This window comes from Entelurus aequoreus, linkage group LG10 (genome assembly GCF_033978785.1).
Source record: "Entelurus aequoreus isolate RoL-2023_Sb linkage group LG10, RoL_Eaeq_v1.1, whole genome shotgun sequence".
Lineage (NCBI taxonomy): Eukaryota > Metazoa > Chordata > Actinopteri > Syngnathiformes > Syngnathidae > Entelurus > Entelurus aequoreus.
Genome location: NC_084740.1, coordinates 9,481,309 through 9,502,898, shown reverse-complemented (window position 1 = coordinate 9,502,898; position 21,590 = coordinate 9,481,309). Strand labels below are relative to the sequence as shown.

General features: G+C 38.1%; 1 protein-coding gene across 9 annotated transcripts in view; it reads right to left on the bottom strand.

The window, feature by feature from the left end:
• plch1 (phospholipase C, eta 1) overlaps positions 1-21,590 on the bottom strand; it is a 221,712-nt gene that overhangs the window by 96,562 nt on the left and 103,560 nt on the right. For all 9 annotated transcript variants that reach the window (XM_062059983.1, XM_062059987.1, XM_062059984.1 and 6 more), the window contains one exon: positions 6,933-7,079. In XM_062059983.1, the coding sequence (XP_061915967.1) occupies positions 6,933-7,079 (147 nt within the window). The remainder of the gene's footprint in view (positions 1-6,932; positions 7,080-21,590) is intronic.

Here is a 21,590-nt window from a genome sequence, read left to right as displayed (position 1 = left end):
TTTTGGTACCGGTACCAAAATGTATTTCGATACTTTTCTAAGTAAAGGGGACCACAAAAAATTGCATTATTGGCTTTATTTCAACAACAAATCTGCAAATACATTAAACATGTGTTTAGTATTGCAATTTTGTCCTTAAATAAAATAGTGAACACACCAGACAATGTTTCTTTCATTAGTAAGTAAGCAAACAAAAGCTCCTAATTTAACTGCTGACATATGCAGTAACATATTGCAGTGGTTCTCAAATGGGGGTACGCGTACCCCTGGGGGTACTTGAAGGTATGCCAAGGGGTACGTGAGATTTTTTTTAAATGTCTGTCAAAAAGAACTGAAGAGAAATGCAACCATGCAATATTCAGTGTTGACAGCTAGATTTTTTGTGGACATGTTCCATACATATTGATGTTAAAGATTTCATTTTTTGTGAAGAAATGTTTAGAATTAAGTTCATGAATCCAGATGGATCTCTATTACAATCCCTAAAGAGGGCACTTTAAGTTGATGATTACTTCTATGTGTAGAAATCTTTATTTATAATTGAATCCCTTGTTTATTTTTCAACAAGTTTTTAGTTATTTTTATATCTTTTTTTCCAAATAGTTCAAGAAAGACCTCAACAAATGAGCAATATTTTGCAATGTTATACAATTTAACAAATCAGAAACTAAAGACATAGTGCTGTATTTTACTTCTTTATCTCTTTTTTTCAACAAAAAAATGCTTTGCTCTGATTAGGGGGTACTTGAATTAAAAAAATGTTCACAGGGGGTACATCACTGAAAAAAGGTTGAGAACCACTGACATATTGTGTCATTTATATTATATTATTTTGTCAAAACTATTAAGGACAAATGGTAGAAAATGAATTATTAATCTACTTGTTCATTTACTGTTAGTATCTGCTTACTTTCTTTTTTAACATGTTCTATCTACACTTCTGTTCAAATGTAATAATCACTTATTCTATTGTTGTTTGATACTTTACATTAGTTTTGGATGATACCAAGTAGTTACAAGATCATACGATGGTCATAATTTAAGTCCTCATGTGTCCAGGGACATATTTCCTGAGTTTATAAACATAATATACATTTTTTTTAAAACGAAAAAAGATTTTATGCTAAAAAATATTGATGTAATCATAGTAGTATCGACTAGATACGCTCTTGTACTTGGTATCATTACAGTGGATGTCAGATGTAGATCCACCAATGGCGTTTGTTTACATTGTGACGCCGGTGAGCTACGGTGTGTAGTAAAGCATGTTTAGTGGGGGAATCTGTACTTTTTAGAGGCGGTATAGTACTGAATATGATTCATTAGTATCGCGGTACTATACTAATACCGGTATACCGTACAACCCTACCCTGGACAAGTCGCCACCTCATGGCAAGAAAAGAACAAAGCTTGTTTATTAGACTTCATCTTCATTAGCCAAACTGCTTTGTGTGTTATCTTGATATCAAAAACTAAACGCAAGGTTTTTTTTTACATTACTTGTGTTTTTTTCATGTCACAAAGGTATTACTTTAGAAAACATTCATGTGACACAGCATGTTATTTAGTTTTATTGGGTATGGTTAATTCCTATATGACACATTTCTGCTCAAACTCTCAATGGATCTGTCCCGATACAGAATCTACATGTACATATAGATGTACATAACTTAAAAAAATTATAAATAAATAAAAATACCTCCTTCTATCATAATGTAAAAATAGTGATAAAGGCATTATGAAATGACAAAAAGCTGACAAGTTTATATTAATAATGAATAAAAAAAACAGTATATATATATATATATATATATATATATATATATATATATATATATATGTATATATATATATATATATGTATATATATATATATATATATATATGTATATATATATATATGTATATATATATATATATATATATATGTATATATATATATGTATATATATATATATATATGTATATATATATATATATATATATATATATATATATATATATATATATATATATATATATATATATATATATATATATATATACTGTATATAAATATAGAGTTGCGAGCAAAAGTTTACATACACTTGTAAAGAACATAATGTCATGGCTGTCTTGAGTTTCCAATAATTTCTTGAACTCCTATTTTTTTGTGACAGAGTGATTGGAGCACATACTTGTTGGTCACAAAAAACATTCATGAAGTTTGGTTCTTTTATGAATTTATTATGGGTCTACTGAAAATGTGACTAAATGTGCTGGGTCAAAAGTATACATACAGCAATGTTAATATTTGCTTACATGTCCCTTGGCAAGTTTCACTGCAATAAGGCGCTTTTGGTAGCCATCCACAAGCTTCTGGTATTGTGTCCAAACAGCTCAATTTTTGGTTCATCTGACATCACATGGACAAAGATAAGACCTTCTGGAGGAAAGTTCTGTAGTCAGATGAAACAAAATTTGAGCTGTTTGGCCACAATTCCCAGCAATATGTTTGGAGGAGAAAAGGTGAGGACTTTAATCCCAGGAACACCAATTCCTACCGTCAAGCATGGTGGTGGTAGTTTTATGCTCTGCGCCTGTTTTGCTGCCAATGGAACTGGTGCTTTACAGGGAGTAAATGGGACAATGAAAAAGGAGGATTACCTCCAAATTCTTCAGGACAACCTAAAATCATCAGCCCGGAGGTTGGGTCTTTGGGGCAGTTGGGTGTTCCAACAGGACAACGACCCCAAACACGCGTCAAAAATGGTAAAGTAATGCCTAAATCAGGCTAGAATTAAGGTTTTGGAATGGCCTTTCCAAAGTCCTGACTTAAATGTGTGGTGGACAATGCTGAAGAAACAAGTCCATGTCAGAAAACCAACACATTTAGCTGAACTGCACCAATTTTGTCAAGAGTAGTGGTCAAAAATTCAACCAGAAGCTTGTGGATGGCTACCAAAAGCGCCTTATTGCAGTGAAACTTGCCAAGGGACATGTAAGTAAATATTAACATTGCTGTATGTATACTTTTGACCCAGCAGATTTTCAGTAGACCCATAATAAATCCATAAAAGAACCAAACTTCATGAATGTTTTTTTTGTGACCAACAAGTATGTGCTCCAATCACTCTATCACAAAAAAATAAGAGTTGTAGAAATGATTGGAAACTCAAGACAGCCATGACATTATGTTCTTAATTTATTTATTATGTGGGGCGGTATAGCTCGGTTGGTAGAGCGGCCGTGCCAGCAATAAGGGTTGCAGGTTCATCCTAGTCACTGCCGTTGTGTCCTTGGGCAAGACACTTTACCCATCTGCTCCCAGTGCCACCCACACTGGTTTAAATGTAACTTAGATATTGGGTTTCACTATGTATAGCGCTTTGAGTCACTAGAGAAAAGCGCTATATAAATATATTTCACTTCACTTCTTTACAAGTGTATTTAAACTTTTGACTGTATATACAGTATGCATGCATGCTTCGGAGCCCCTGCCGAGAAAGAAAATTATGTTTGCCTTGGTGCCCTTCTAACTTGCCTCAGTGCCCGAAAATATGAGCCCTCCTTTATAGGCCTACTGAAAGCCACTACTACCGACCACGCAGTCTGATAGTTTATATATCAATGATGAAATCTTAACATTATAACACATGCCAATACGGCCGGGTTAACTTTTAAAGTGACATTTTAAATTTGCCGCTAAACTTCCGGTTCGAAACGCCTCTGAGGATGACGTATGCGCGTGACGTAGACCGGCGAACACGGGTATGCCTTCCACATTGAAGCCAATACGAAAAAGCTCTGTTTTCATTTCATAATTCCACAGTATTCTGGACATCTGTGTTCGTGAATCTGTTGCAATCATGTTCATTGCATTATGGAGAAAGAAGCTGAGCAAGCAAAGAAGAAAGTTGTCGGTGCGAAATGGACGTATTTTTCGAACGTAGTCAGCAACAACAGTACACAGCCGGCGCTTCTTTGTTTACATTCCCGAAAGATGCAGTCAAGATGGAAGAACTCGGATAACAGAGACTCTAACCAGGAGGACTTTTGACTTCGATACACAGACGCCTGTAGAGAACTGGGACAACACAGACTCTTACCAGGATTACTTTGATTTGGATGACAAAGACGCAGACGTAGGTGTTTTTATGCAGGATTAATTTGTGTCATATTAAATATAAGCCTGGTTGTGTTGTGGCTAATAGAGTAAATATATGTCTTGTGTTTATTTACTGTTTTAGTCATCCCCAGCTGAATATCAGGTACCGTGAGTATGCAGCCTTGGCTGCTAAACATTTGATAGCTTGACCGTATGTGCGCGTCACATATGTAACTTTTTAAAAATATATAAGCTTTATGAACCTTGGGTTAGGTGAACGGTCTTTTGGGCTGAGTGATTGTGTGTGTTGATCAGGTGTTTGAATTGTATTGGCGTGTTCTATGGAGCTAGGAGCTAGCAGAGGAGCTAGGAGCTAGCATAACAAACACGCAGGTGTTTTTATGCAGGATTAATTTGTGGCATATTAAATATAAGCCTGGTTGTGTTGTGGCTAATAGAGTATATATATGTCTTGTGTTTATTTACTGTTGTAGTCATTCCCAGCTGAATATCAGGTCACCCCCGGCTCTCACAGCATCTTCCCTACCTGAATAGCTTCAACTCCCCACTAGTCCTTCACTTGCACTTTACTCATCCACAAATCTTTCATCCTCGCTCAAATTATTGGGGAAATTGTTGCTTTCTCGGTCCGAATCTCTCTCACTTCATGCGGCCATCATTGTAAACAATAGGGAACTTTGTGTATATGTTCAACTGACTACGTCACGCTACTTCCGGTAGGGGCAAGCCTTTTTTTTATCAGATACCAAAAGTTGCAATCTTTATCGTCGTTGTTCTATACTAAATCCTTTCAGCAAAAATATGGCAATATCGCGAAATGATCAAGTATGACACATAGAATAGATCTGCTATCCCCGTTTAAATAAAAAAAATTCATTTCAGTAGGCCTTTAAGGCAACACTTGCCTTGACCTTAAAAAGTAAAAATTCCAGGCCCGCAGTTCATTACCATTAAAGCTACAGACACACAAATAGTTGTGTTCCCAGTAGAGCTTAATAAAAACACTTCTAAAGTGGCTAAAATGCAGCACCAAGGCTAAAACATTACCTATGAGATTGAACGTTTCTAATACTTTGGTGCTCATCTTCTACACTACTTGATTGTCAATCAAACTGGGCTTCTAGAACTGAAACGATTCCTTGAGTAACTTGAGTAATTTTATTATTCGAGGAATTTTCGCTGCGTGAGGCGTCGTTTAGTTGTTTTTTTTTTACGGCATTTTGACTGGTTTAGTAAACAGTAGTCAAAGCTCACATTTCGCACCGACTGTTTAGGTGTTGCACAGCGTGTTTACGTCACAGATCATACGCCCCCTGCACTTCTCTTTTAAATACGCTTAGGTTTACAAAACTTTTTCGCCGACATAACTCGAAATGCAGAAACCGCAGAAAGCAGAGGACAAGAGCCATAGCAAAACGAGGGAATTAAGAAGCGACAAAAGTTGTCTAAGGTGTGGGTAGGGATGATGTTTGATAAGGAATTATCGAGTTCGAGCTCATTATCGAATCCTCTTATCGAACCGATTCCTTATCGATTCTCTTATCGAGTCCAGATAGGTTGTTGCATATGGAAAAAAACACACAATATTTGGTTTAACAAAAGCTCACTTTTATTATATAATAAAAAAATAAAATCTAATAAAGAAATACATATTGACTGTTACCCACCTAAAAAATAAAATAAAATAAATAAATATTGACTGTTGTTACCCAAAGTATATTAAGTGGGATTTTTCAGAGAAACAAATATATACAGTAACACAAAAACAACCTGTCTCTGTGATCACTATAGGTGTATAAATAATAATATAGTGTTAAATAAAATCAGTCCCTTGGGCACAAAACTGAAAATAATACAGCTCTACAAAAAGTGCACTTCTGCTGCTATTTGACATAACTGTTTGTTATGATGCTTTGACATTTTTACACTTTATTTCTTTATTGAAAGAAAATTCTATGAAGAGAAAAGTTGTTTGCAAATGTGGTTACAATGCTAAAAAAATGAAAAGTTGAAGCTAAAAAAAGAAATACACTTTATTGAGTTAACATTATTTCTTTATGGGGGAACAATGTTATGAGCTAGAGAATATAACAACTACACTACCCAGCATGCAACGGGAGTTACGAGCATGCGCGGTAGCCCCGAAAAGTGTTGCATGTTGCCACGCTGTGAAAGTAAACGTCAAGAACTCAGCCAACACGCCTCGTCTGCATCATTTATAATTGGAAAATAATAATGTAACGTTAGGTAATTACAGTACTCCCTGGTGTACAGTAATTTGTAAGTCATTCTAGTTAATGCAATATTAAAAAGCACAAATAGAGAACTCTGTAGGATCCCCTTTTTTTGTAATATAGTTGTTAAAGTCATACTGGTTTGATATCTTGTTTTGTACAGTGCCTTGTTTATATTGTATTTTTAATTTATTTTATGCAACTTGTTGACACGTTTTATTTTGTGTTTATGTATGTAAAAAATATTGTATTTCATATATTCATTTTTTATTTTTTGTATTCATTTATTTATCCATATTTTTTTTTTATCTTGTTAACTATTCTGATTGTTAATTTGCTTTCTTTAAGTAAAAAAAAAAAAGGTCAAAGACAAAGCTATTCGGTTTCTTGTGAGTATATACACTTCACTGCCGATGTGGGGGGGGGGGGGGCGCCACCTAAAATCTTGCCTAGGGCGCCAGATTGGTTAGGGCCGGGCCTGATTGCAAGAGCGTATTCTCATTTCCTACTTAATTGTGTCCTCGATGTGTGTGTGTGTGTGTGTGTGTGTGTGTGTGTGTGTGTGTGTGTGTGTGTGTGTGCAAACGTACTCTTGGCCTTCTCGCTCTTGCGTGATGGCCTCCAGCGGATGCAGGAGCGATGCTCATCCAGGTAAAAGAGTCTCACCAGCCCTTTGGACCCCGCCTTCAGCTTTACCATCTGTGTCCCGGACTGCATCACACTCATGCATCGCTCCACTGGAGAGGAAACAAACACACACAGGAGAAACAAAACGGTAAGTGACGCTTGACACTGTGGCACAAAAGAGGCAGGTGCCTGGGCTTTATTTGCCTTTTAATTATCGATCGGTCGCACTCGCTGTGTGCACTGTATGGATGGAGGAGAGAGGGGGGGGGGGGGGTGAGAGGAGTCTAAACCTCAGACAGAGATGCTGCTGTGTGCGCACACAAGGCTGCTTCTCAGCTAGCCACTGAAAGAGTGTCCTATATGCAGCTCATAGAGGGAAACCAGACAGAGCGTCATTGATGGACAGCCCGGAAGAACGTCTCAGACCTCATGAGGAAGGTGGAAGCCACATCAGAGCTTCATTCAACACTGCTGGAGGGCTTTGGAAGGAGTGACTGCATGTTACACCTGCAGAATTTAATGGGATGGCCCTGCCTTTGCAAAGATAATGCCGTTTGGAAGGGTAATAATTCAGCAATATGGTTATTGTTTTAGTTTGTAGTGGTGCAGAACAGAGCTGGGCAAATATTTTGACACGGGGGCCACATTGAGAGAAAAAAAATGTGTCTGGGGGCCAAGGTGTATGTGTTTGTAAATCATATAAACACATTTAGCTGTAAAAATCTGCTGTACAGTATATGCACTGCAAAAACTGAAATCTAAGTAAGATTAAATATCTCAAATAAAGGTGATATTTGCTTATTTTCTGTCTGATAAGATACTTCTTCTCACTAAGTAGATTTTATGTTAGAGTGTTTTACTTGTTTTAAGGGTTTTGGTCCTTATTTATCCCAGTAAGATATTACAGCTTGTTGCTGAGATTTTATGACATACAGTATATTGAGTAAAACATGCTTGAAACTAGAATATCAACTGCTGCAAAGCTGTCATCTACACTCACAAGTATAAAACTGCTTTTTCAAAGTAAGAATTTCTTATTTCAAGCATGAAATTAAAAAAATCATGATTTTCTCATAATTAAAACAGATGACAGACAAATGGACTTTGCTGTTTTATTTTCAATCAAACAATACAACATACGTACTCATATATTAGTACAGTTTGCACGGTAAAACAAACTGACAGTTAATATTTAAACATTTAACATGTGACATTTCTAACAATTTTGAACAGAAATAGTTCATGCACATTTAGAAAAATTCTTCAAAATGACAATAAAAAAAAAAATTGGAGCGCATATCATTATGTCATCATTTACTTAATTTAAGAATATTTTTCAACATATCGAGAAAAAAGGTCTCATATTTGTTTTTTCTACCAAGAAAAGTGCACTTGTTATTAGTGAGAAAATACTTACTACTTACTAATTTCCGGACTATAAGCCGCACCAGCTAAATTTAGGGGGAAATACAGATTGCTCCATATAAAAGCCGCACCCGACTATAAGCCGCAGGGTTTTGATGTGTAATTACCGTAGTATATAGGGGTTCCTGCTACCACGGAGGGGATTGTCGGGACAGAGATGACTGTTTGGGAACGCAAAGCGTCCCATTTATTAACAATAAATCTTTCAATCATTCAATCAAACTTTCACATCTTTGACATGGCGAACAGCATTCGTGCAGAGTACAAATAATACAACGGTGCAAAGTAATACAAAGTGCTCGCCTGTACGTTATCAAAATAACCAGCCTACCGGTATATGAAAAGTCAGTCTTTAATCATTGTGTCATCGTCTTCCTCCTGCGTACTAAAACCACCGAAATCCTCTTCGTCGGTGTCGGAGAAGAACAGGCCGTAAATAAGCCGCACCGTTGTATAAGCCGCAGGGACCAGAACGAGGGGAAAAAGTAGCGGCTTATAGTCCGGAAATTACGGTATTTTAAGGTATCTTTGGGTTCAATGAGGTTAGCTAATTTTACTTGTTTTGGAAAGTCTTGACAAGCCGAATTTTATTGTTCTATTGGCAGATAATTTTGCTTAGTTCAAGTAAAATGCCCCTAACTTTTGTATTTTTTTTTCGTCTTTTGAACACTGACTTTTTGCAGTGTGTGTTTGGGTCCCTTTTTTTCAGGAACACTAATACCAAAGTCACAATGTTCTAAAAATGTTATGACAGACTACCTAAAAAAAAAAACGAAGTGGAATTTTACAGATGTTTACTGAATGGGACACAGTGGCTGATAGCAAAGTGTCGGTAATAATCAGAAGCGTCGAGGTGGTGGGGTAAGCTGGGATGTTGTAAAGTTTGAATTTTTTTTTAAACATGTCATTAATGAAAACAACATCATGAATGTTAAGATAAAGTAAATACTGCAGTAACATTTAATAATAGGGTTGCTTGAGTTAAATAGAGAATGTCTAAAACAATATTTTGACTCAGGGGCCACATTTAGAGAAAAAAATGTGTCTGGGGGCCAATGTGTATGTGTGTGTTAAATGATATATACACATTTAGCTGTAAAAATCTGCTGTACAGTATGTGTGTTTGGGTCCCTTTTTTTCGAGGAACAATGTCCGATAGAGTTCTAAAAAAGTTATGACCGACCACCTCAAAAAAACGGAATGGAATTTTTACTGAATGGGACACCCAAAATGTACATGAAAATAAAGAAAGTGGGAATTACAACATTAACTATGAACAATAAAACACTGAATATTAACAACATATGAACGTCGCTCCTCTTTTACTTCTCAGACCAGCTCCTCGATAGTTGTGTATCTTTTACAATCAAGCAAAACACAACAAAAATATAACAAACGGCAAAATATGAATGCAAAGTGTAATAAACACAAACTACAATATGATATATTATCACGTAAAAAATCTGCTCCCGCATCTGTTTCTGACACACACGTTTCGGGCTGGCTGCTCTGAAAACAAACCCCGCCCACTCCGCTTTGTTCCTGGTCTGAGCTGCTGTGACGTAGTTTACCGTAATAACTCCTACAACACTCAAAAGCGCAGATTTCGACCATTGAAATACTTTATAAAGTTCAAGACTTCCGGTCATTTAAAAACAGCACTGCACACCACAATGGCGGTGACAGTTTCGGTGTTAAAGGTCTAAAAAAAATTGCGGATTGAACATCTTAACGAGCCGCATGTGGCCCACGGGACGTATTTTGCCAAGGTCTGATGTAGAAGGTTGCATGTATAAAAAAAAGAGGGGGTACTTGTGGCTTGTAAAGGTGACTATGTGGGTTTAATTTCATGTACAATGGCTTTCTTAAGGTTAAAAAAATAGTGGTTTTCTGCTCTAGCTATGAAAATATTCCATTTATAATTAATAATTTAAACTTTGCCAAAAATGACCAATTAAAAGCGATACACATGGGTTCTCTTAGTGTCCATAAGAAAATTTGGCTTTAGGAGTGTGTGCATAAAAGACATAACCAAAAAAATGCAGTTCATGTATGTTTATATTTATTTATTTTAAAAAATGTGGTATTAATATTTTACAAATTATGTGTTTGTATTTGTATTTAATATTTGGGCAACATGGCTCAGATGGTAGAGTGGCTGGCCAGAAACTTGAGGGTCTGGGGTTTGAATCCAGCTTCTGCCATCCTCGTCACTGCCGTTGTACCCTTGGGCAAGAAACTTCACCCACCTTGCTCCCAGTGCCACCCGCACTGGTATAAATGTACCTTAAATGCAGATAATGGGTCACTAAAGAAAAAAAAAACTCTAAATATAATCACATATGAAAGTTAAACAACTACAATTCTGTTCAATCCAATATCTTCAATAATCATATGTTTATATTCCAGATAATGTCCAAAGTTTATATGGAAGGGGAAAAAAATCGGTTGATTGGCTCAAAGGGGGGGGGAAGTGTTCGATACATCATACAGTGAAACCAATTTAAAACTGCTTTGGCATTAATTGAAAAAGTAGACAAAACACAATTAATGTTTAAAAAAAAACTATAAAAAAAACAGATGTTTTTTAGACAATATGGGCTTGATCTGTTAAAGGTTTGTGTGTGTGGTGGGGGGTGTGGCCTGCGGGCCTGCCACGGAACGGGGTGTGTCAGGACCGGTCTCGAAGACAGCGACAGGTGCGTAGATGGCCCGGGTGGGCCTTGTTATCTAATCACCTGTCGCCTTATTAGCAGCAGCCGTGAGGAAACGGGGGTGGTAGTTGGAGGTGCTGCTGAGAGACACTGTGCTGAAAAGCAAAAGACTTTGCACCATTTAATTAGAAAAGACACTGTGCTGAAAAGCAAAATACTTTGGACCATTGGAAAAATAAAACAGTGTTATAACCTGAATCTCTGGCAGTCTGTGGTGGTCTGAAGAACCCACTAGAGGGCAACCTCTACAATTGTGCAATTGTAGAGGTTGGCAGGCACCTATTACAATCCGGATGGTTCTTTTCCTCTTTGTTCCGGAGGACACGACGTCCATAGTTTTCAAAAACTATTTGAAATGTGGACTCGTCAGACCACAGAACACTTTTCCACTTTGCATAAGTCCATCTTAGATGAGCTCGGGCCCAGCGAAGCCGGCGGCGTTTCTGGGTGTTGTTGATAAATGGCATAGTAGGGTTTTAACTTGCACTTACAGAACTGTAGTTACTGACAGTGGTTTTCTGAAGTGTTCCTGAGCCCAAGTGGTGATATCCTTTACACACTGATGTCGCTTTTTGATGTAGTACCGCCTGAGTGATCGAAGGTCCATTATATCATCGCTTACGTGCAGTCATTTCTCCAGATTATCTGAACCTTTTGATGATATTACGGACCGTAGATGGTGAAATCCCTAAATTCCTTGCAATAGCTCGTTGAGAAATGTTGTTTTTAAACTTTTGGACAATTTGCTCAAGCATTTGTTCACAAAGTGGTGACCCTCGCCCCATCCTTGTTTGTGAATGACTGAGCATTCCGTGGAAGCTGCTTTTATACCCAATCATGGCACCCACCTGTTCCCAATTAGCCTGCTCACCTGTGGGATGTTCCAAATAAGTGTTTAATGAGCATTCCTCAACTGTCTCAGTCTTTTTGCCACTTGTGCCAGCTTGTTTGAAACATGTTGTAGGCATCAAATTCCAAATGAGCTAATATTTGCAAAAAATAACAAAGTTTTCCAGTTCGAATGTTAAGTATCTTGTCTTTGCAGTCTATTCAATTGAATATAGGTTGAAAAGGATTTGCAATTCATTGTAGTCTGTTTTTATTTACGATTTACGCAATGTGCCAGCTTCACCGGTTTTGGGGTTTGTATGTTAGCTATCAAGCTAAGAAGCTAGGGATTTCACCATATACGGTCTGTAATATCATCAAAAGGTTCAGAAAATCTGGAGAAATCACTGCACGTAAGCGATGATATTACGGACCTTGGACCCTTTAGGCAGTACTGCATCAACAAGCGACATCAGTGTGTAAAGGATATCACCACATGGGCTCAGGAACACTTCAGTAACTACAGTTTGTCGCTACTCTACTATGTTTAACAAAGTTTCTCAGTTCAAACATTAAGTATCTTGTCTTTACAGTCTATTCAATTGAATATAGGTTGAAAAGGATTTGCAATTCATTGTATTCTGTTTTTATTTACGATTTACACATCGTGCCAACTTCACTGGTTTTGGGTTTTGTAGTTTATGTAGTCTAGTTTGTGATTATATACTGCAGAAAAGGTTTTACATATTATAAATGTGTGTTGTTGGTTTAACATTGTGCACAGGTTGAAGAGCACAATACCGGTGATAGACGCAAAAAACTCATTTAAATAAGGTGGTATGCACCACTTTTCAATTGCACACGCAGTCTTAATAGAACACCCGCAACACAGCTACTAATAGTACACGTAATTTCATAGGTTGCACATGCTGTTTAGCGTGTGGTTTTTGGATCTTAGTAGCTCAGGTCCAATGTGTTTATGCCATGGCTCACTGGTGTGCCCCCTGTCGTTCATGTAGAGTCACTGTTCCAGATCACATACAGTATAATTTGTATTGTAAATGATTTCAGCCCCGTTAAAGGCCTACTGAAACCCACTACTACCGACCACGCAGTCTGATAGTTTATACATCAATGATGAAATCTTAACATTATAACACATGCCAATACGGCCGGGTTAACTTATAAAGTGACATTTTAAATTTGCCGCTAAACTTCCGGTTCGAAACGCCTCTGAGGATGACGTATGCGCGTGACGTAGCCCGGCGAACACGCGTATGCCTTCCACATTGAAGCCAATACGAAAAAGCTCTGTTTTCATTTCATAATTCCACAGTATTCTGGACATCTGTGTTCGTGAATCTGTTGCAATCATGTTCATTGCATTATGGAGAAGGAAGCTGAGCAAGCAAAGAAGAAAGTTGTCGGTGCGAAATGGACGTATTTTTCGAACGTAGTCAGCAACAACAGTCCACAGCCGGTGCTTCTTTGTTTACATTCCCGAAAGATGCAGTCAAGATGGAAGAACTCGGATAACAGAGACTCAAACCAGGAGGACTTTTGACTTCGATACACAGACGCCTGTAGAGAACTGGGACAACACAGACTCTTACCAGGATTACTTTGATTTGGATGACAAAGACGCAGACGTGCTACTGTGAGTATGCAGCTTTGGCTTCTAAACATTTGATCGCTTGACCGTATGTGCGCAACTTTTTTTTGCGTATGTACGTAACTTTTTTAAAATATATAAGCTTTATGAACCTTGGGTTAGGTGAACGGTCTTTTGGGCTGAGTGATTGTGTGTGTTGATCAGGTGTTTGAATTGTATTGGCGTGTTCTATGGAGCTAGGAGCTAGCATAGGAGCTAGGAGCTAGCATAACAAACACGCAGGTGTTTTTATGCAGGATTAATTTGTGGCATATTAAATATAAGCCTGGTTGTGTTGTGGCAAATAGAGTATATATATGTCTTGTGTTTATTTACTGTTGTAGTCATTCCCAGCTGAATATCAGGTACCGTGAGTATGCAGCCTTGGCTGCTAAACATTTGATAGCTTGACCGTATGTGCGCGTCACGTACGTAACTTTTTAAAAATATATAAGCTTTATGAACCTTGGGTTAGGTGAACGGTCTTTTGGGCTGAGTGATTGTGTGTGTTGATCAGGTGTTTGAATTGTATTGGCGTGTTCTATGGAGCTAGGAGCTAGCAGAGGAGCTAGGAGCTAGCATAACAAACACGCAGTGTTTTTATGCAGGATTAATTTGTGGCATATTAAATATAAGCCTGGTTGTGTTGTGGCTAATAGAGTATATATATGTCTTGTGTTTATTTACTGTTGTAGTCATTCCCAGCTGAATATCAGGTCACCCCCGGCTCTCACAGCATCTTCCCTATCTGAATAGCTTCAACTCCCCACTAGTCCTTCACTTGCACTTTACTCATCCACAAATCTTTCATCCTCGCTCAAATTAATGGGGAAATTGTCGCTTTCTCGGTCCGAATCTCTCTCACTTCATGCGGCCATCATTGTAAACAATAGGGAACTTTGCGTATATGTTCAACTGACTACGTCACGCTACTTCCGGTAGGGGCAAGCCTTTTTTTTATCAGATACCAAAAGTTGCAATCTTTATCGTCGTTGTTCTATACTAAATCCTTTCAGCAAAAATATGGCAATATCGCGAAATGATCAAGTATGACATAGAATAGATCTGCTATCCCCATTTAAATAAAAAAAATTCATTTCAGTAGGCCTTTAAGGTTTGATAGTGTGCACCAGTGAGAGTAAAATACCCCATCCTAAGTACGAGCTAACATCTGTTCATTTGGTATCAACGGCATACTTTGAACTATTCAGTGCTTGAGAAAATACACTGAAGACACACAGCCAGACTCTGGAATGGACAAAGAAATAGGCGGCGTGTGCATTATTCATCCGGCACAGACTTCTGAAGGCCGCAGCTTCATTACGGATGGATCTCAACAGCGGCCGATGTGGGGAATATTGTGGTATTGATTAGTCCTGGCTGTGAAGAACACGTCTATTCTTCAGGGTGTTGTATCTCGTCGTTTGGTTTCGCCGGTAGCCATGCAGAGTCCGGGCTCGACAAGCTTCTAGCAGCACATCCACTAGTGTAACATCATAAATACAAAGCCCAACGGAGATGGAAGTGCACACCACCGATGGAGAATCGCACAGTGTGTAAATATGCGTGGGACTACTTTTTTTCCCCGACAGGCAGGGAGGAAAGCAAAAAGAGAATGCAGAAGTACGTATTGATTTATTTATTACACTCCTATCCAGCACAAGGCACTTGTCTCTAAATAGAACATTTGGTATCTACATGCATAAACATTTTCTATTTGCTCATGTTTTAAAGCAGGGGTACCCAAAGTGGGGCCTGCACACCAAATTTGGCCCACTGAGTGGTTTTAATTGGTCCGCCAAAGGAGGGCTTATCAAATTGAATGCATATAAATATAGACCTGTTTTAAGTTCGTACAATCATTGAAGGAATGTCGGCAATGCTAACTAGTCGCTACTGTAGCTATCCAATGTGATGCTCTCCGCTAAACTCCTCACTCTTGGTGTTTGATGTCCGCTTTAAATCGCTGGGACTTGCCTCTAAAAAGTAACGGTTCCCTCCCCCCTTTTTTCGAACGGACATGACGGCACGTCGTCGTCACGTCGTGACATTACTGGTTTTACGAGCATAGGAGCATGTTCGGCAGCGCACAATCACGGAGTACTTACAAGCAGACACCGTGTGTAGACAGAAAAGGGAGAACGGAGGCATTTTGGCTTAAAAACTAACAATAAAGGTGAAGTTATAACACTGAAACGCCCTCAGGAAGAGGTGCTTTAAGACATGGCTAGCTAGCTAGCTAGCGGCTAACGTCCATTCGCAGTCTGCAGTGTTTTAAGCTACTTCTAAATCGCTACTCCTCGCCTGCGTGGCGACAAATAAAGTACGTTTCTTACAAGTATCATCCCTGCAGGACGAGGAATAGCTAAACATGCTTCACTACACACCGTAGCTCACCGGTGTCACAATGTAAACAAACGGCATGGGTGGATCTACACCTGACATCCACTGTAATGATACAAAGTACAGGAGCGTATCTGGTCGATATTACTATGATTACACAACATCTTTTTCCGTATTTAAAAAATGTATATTATGTTTATAAACTCAGGAAATACGTCCCTGGACACATGAGGACTTAAATTATGACCAATGTATGATCCTGTAACTACTTGGTATTGGATCGATACCGAAATTTGTGGTATCATCCAAAACTAATGTAAAGTATCAAACAACAGAAGAATGCCGGTAAGTGATTATTACATTTTAACAGAAGTGTAGATAGAACATGTTAAAAGAGAAAGTAAGCAGATATTAACAGTAAATGAACAAGTAGATTAATAATTCAATTTCTACCACTTGTCCTTAATAATTTTGACAAAATAATAGAATGGAAAATGACACAATATGTTACTGCATACGTCAGCAGCTAAATTAGGAGCCTTCGATTGTTTACTTACTAAAAAAAAAAAGTATGTTCACTATTTTATTTAAGGACAAAATTACAATAATAAACATGTTTAATGTACCGTAAGATTTGTTTGTTAAAATAAAGCCACTAATGCCATTTTTTGAGATCCACTTTATTGAGAAAAGTGTCGAAATACACTTTGCTACCGGCGGTACCCGTACCACAATATTGGTATCGGGACAACCCAAGTCCATGAGCACATTTTCAAAAGGCAAAAAGTTTGGTTATCTCTGTTTTAGAGGCTAAATGATCAAAGAAAGACAAATAAAAATAGCTGTAAGTAAACATATTACAGCAATCAGTAATGTTCTTCACCAACTACATAAGTGGAGTAGGCGATGAGAATACTGTACACGAGGTTGAAACTGGTCGTTTTATTTTCTGGGCCCATGGTTATCATCCCATTTTCCCCACATATACCAGTACTGTACTACAAAAAGCCAATGAAAAAGCTAAACGTTTGGAATATTTGTGGCCTTCAGTTATTCTAGATCAGTGGTTCTCAAACTTTTTCCACCAAGTGCCACCTTAGTAAAAACTTGGCTCACCAAGTACCACCAAAATGACCAATATTAAAATACAGTAGCGTGGTTGGCCTAAGTATTCATTAAAAACAAGGAAGAGGTTTTATTTAACAAGTATGTTTAATATTTTTGGCCACTGTAACATTAGACACCGTTTGAACAGTGAACTGTTTTTGAATATACAAAACCCAAAACCAATGAAGTTGGCACATTGTGTAAATCATAACTAAAAACAGAATACAATGATTTACAAATCCTTTTCAAACTATATTCAATTTAATAGACTACAAAGACAAGATATCTAACGTTCGAACTGGAAAACGTTGTTATTTTTTGCAAATATTAGCTCATTTGGAATTTGATGGCTGCAACATGCTTCGAAAAAGCTGGCACAAGTGGCAAAAAGACTGAGAAAGTTGAGGAATGCTCATCAAACACTTATTTGGAACATCCCACAGGTGAACAGCATATTGTCCAACAGTTTAAGAACAACATTTGTCAACGAGCTATTGCAAGGAATTTTGGGATTTCACCATCTTCGGTCCGTAATATCATCACAAGGTTCTAAGAATCGGGAGAAATCACTGCACGCAAGCAGCAAGGCTGAAAACCAACATTGAATGCCCGTGACCTTCGATTTCTCAGGTGGTACTACATCAAAAACCGACGTCAGTGTGTAAAGGATATCACCACATGGGCTCAGGAACACTTCAGAAAACCACTGTCAGTAACTACAGGTCGTCGCTACATCTGTAAGCGCAAGTTAAAACTCTGCTATGTAAAGCGAAAGCCATTTATTAACAACACCCAGAAACGCCTCAGGCTTCGCTGGGCCCCGAGCTCATCTAAGATGGACTGATGCCAAGTCTAAAAGTGTTCTGTGGTCTGACGAGTCCACAATTCAAATTGTTTTTGGAAACTGTGGACGTTGTGTCCTCTGGAACAAAGAGGAAAAGAACCATCCGGATTGTTATAGGTGCAAAGTGCAAAAGCCAGCATCTGTGATGGTATGAGAGTGTATTAGTGCACAAACGATTCACGAGCGTGGCCACCGCTGCTGCCCACTGCTCCCCTTACCTCCCAAGGAGGTGAACAAGGGGATGGGTCAAATGCAGAGGACAAATCTCACCACACCTAGTGTGTGTGTGACAATCATTGGTACTTAAACATTAACTTTTAACTGAACCCGATAGAACACCTTTGGGATGAATTAGAACGGAGACTGAGAGCCAGGCCTTCTCGACCAACATCAGTGTGTGACCTCACCAATACGCTTTTGGACGAATGGTCGTAAATTCCTATAAACACACTCTGCAACCTTGTGGACAGCCTTCCCAGAAGAGTTGAAGCTGTAATAGCTGCAAAAGGTGGACCGACATCATATTGAACCCTATGGATTAGGAATGGGATGGCACTTCAAGTTTATATGTGAGTCAAGGCAGGTGGCCAAATACTTTTGGCAATATAGTGTATATATATATATAGTATTTATTTATGTATCTAGTACAGTATGCATTAGAACAAGCTTATAATCCAATACCAGAGCTGGGCAAATATTTTGACTCGGGGGCCACATTAAGAGAAAAAATGTGTTTGGGGGGCCAAGATGTATGTGTGTTTAAACGATATATACACATGTGTGTTTGGGTCCCTTTTTTTCAGGAACACTATTACCAAAAGTCACAATGTCCGATAAGAGTTCTAAAAAAGTTATGACAGACCACCTCAAAAAAAACGGAATGGAATTTTACAGTTTTTTACTGAATGGGACACACAAAATGTACATGAAAATAAAGAAAGTGGGATTTACAATATTAACTATGAACAATAAAACACTGAATATTAACAACCAACGAACATCGCTGCCTTTTACTTCTCAGACCCGCTCCTCCATAGTTGAGTATCTTTTACAATCAAGCAAAACACAACAAAAATGTAACAAACGGCAAAAGTGGTTTGAAATATATATTTACGGATGTCTTATATTACGATCAATGTGGTAATAAACATCAATTCAGATTAATGCAAATAAAACCAAAAAGAAAACCATCTGCAGCAGCGTTCTGAAACTTTTTGACCTCAGGTCCCATCTTTTCCCCTACAGAGGGTTCCGGGGTCCACCCAAACATTAACACTAACATAGTCATCTTACATTTAAACTGTCAAGCTTCACCACTTTAGTCATATTTGTTTGCGCTTAAGAAACATCTTCTGTTTGTTTGATATTGTCATTACTGCTGCAAGTGGTGGAAAAGTGTATGACACAGGTGTCAAACTCAAGGCCCGGGGGCCGTATCTGGCCCGTCACATCATTTTATATGGCCCGCGAACGCTGTTAGAATAATTGTTTCTAAATTATCACAAAAACTTTGTGTTACATTGAGGGTCTGGTGAGAAGACAAAAGCTGTCTTTGAAACCTACCAAGAGTAAGGCTCGTAAAACTCCACTGTGTAGGGGGAAAGCAAGATGAAGGTGTTTCTGTTTTCTCTCATGTATGGTAATCAACAGAAAGATATTGTTCTAACCCAAGGACTTCAAAGCGGAGAGGAAGCAGGACCAGACTCCCCTCCAGGCCACCTCTTCTTGAACCTCCTTTTTGAACTGGTTTACGAACGTCTTTTTGAACTATTTTATGGACCTATTTTGGAACTATTTTACGAACTCTTTTTGAACTGACCTTTTCTGTGAATTGTTTACGAGCTTTTCTGTTAACTTTTTGCGACCTTTGTCCTTTGGAAACAGCGGTGGCCTAGTGGTCGGTAATAAAAGAAGGAGGCGTGCAATCTTTTGGCAGAGCGTGCTGAGATACTGTACAAGGTTACAGTGTACAGACGACTCTCCTCAATATTGAGTTGAAATTGAATTCTGTCTCTGTTTAATTCTTTGCCTCTTGTCTTGTTTAATAGATGTCATCAGTGTTTGAACCTGACAAACGCCTAGGAAAATAAGCGGCATAGCTCGGTTGGTAGAGTGGCTGTGCCAGCAACTTGAGGGTGCCAGGTTCGATTCCCGCTTCCGCCATCCTAGTCACTGTCGTTGTGTCCTTGGGTAAGAAACTTTACCCACCTGCTCCCAGTGCCACCCACACTGGTTTAAATGTAACTTAGATATTGAGTTTCACTATGTAAAGCGCTTTGAGTCACTAGAGTAAAGCGCTATATAAATATAATTCACTTCACACTTCACTTATGCATCAATGAAGTACCTTATCTTTTCAAACTAAATGTATTTGTTCTTTCCATTTTGACTAAAAATATATAAATGCACTACATGAAATTGCATACCTTTTTAAATGTTAATATTACGCAATATTGCAACAAACAATGTATTACCATAGTTTCCACACATTTGTATTTGTTAAAATAAAAATAAATACTTCAATATCTGCTTAACTTATGCTTTCAAAGCAAGTTATCCATTAAATTGTACACTGTAAAAAGGACAATATATATTATGTTAAAATTACAATGTTTTTTTTTTACAGCATATTCAATTGAAAACTGTAAATTGAAAATAACTCTACCACTGTTTTTACTATAAAATGTTGCCAACTACGCTGCCTTTTTTTTTTTTTTACAGTAAAATCTACGGTTGTAAATGGAAAAATGGTACCACAGTTATTTTACGGTAAAAAAACGGTAGCTCAGTTGCCAGAATTAAAACATAACTGCGGTACTGTTTTTCTATTTACAGTAATATGTTGAAAAAAACTACCTTCGATTTTACAGTAAGATTCTGGCAACTAAGCCGCCAGTATTTTACAGTAAAATAACTGTGGTTCCATTTTGAAATGGTAAATAAACAGTGGGTACTGTTTTCCCATCTACTGCAATATATTGTTTAAAAAATGTGTAGATTGTACATTTTAAAAATGGTGACCAGAATTTTACTGTAAATTTTTTTTTTTTTTTACAGAGTACGTAAAAAATATATTTAATAATAATAATGCATAGGCAAATCCATAAATTATTCACTGTTAAAAGCGGCCCTCTGGTTGCAGCCTTAACTGCGATGTGGCCCTCAATGAAAACAAGTCTGCTGCCCGGATCATGTTTGTTTAGTTTTTGACTCCCTCAGTTTCTGTTTTGAGCACCCCTGGGTTTGTGTTTTATTTGCCATGACTGCAGATTGTTTTCACCTGCCTCTGATTAGTGTTCGGGACGCTCACCTGCTCCTGGGCACTAATCAGAGAGCTACTTATTCCCTGCTTTTCGCCACACTCAGGCTGGCTTTCTTCTGTTACGCTCTGGTCGCATGGTGATGCGCGGATCGTTCTCCCAAGATGCAGATGGAACTCCGGATGCAGGGTGCAGGTAAGAAAATTATTTAATGTCCATTAAGCTAATGGAATACCTATGGCTAAGTTTAGCTCAGGAATCCAAAGGTAAATCAACGTAACTTGTTGCACAGAAGCAAATAAGAAAGCCACATAAGAAAGCAGGGAATAAGTAGCTCAATGATTAGTGCCCAGGAGCAGGTGAGCGTACCGAACACTAATCAGAGGCAGGTGAAAACAATCTGCAGCAATCATGGCAACTAAAACACAAACCCAGGGGTGCTCAAAACA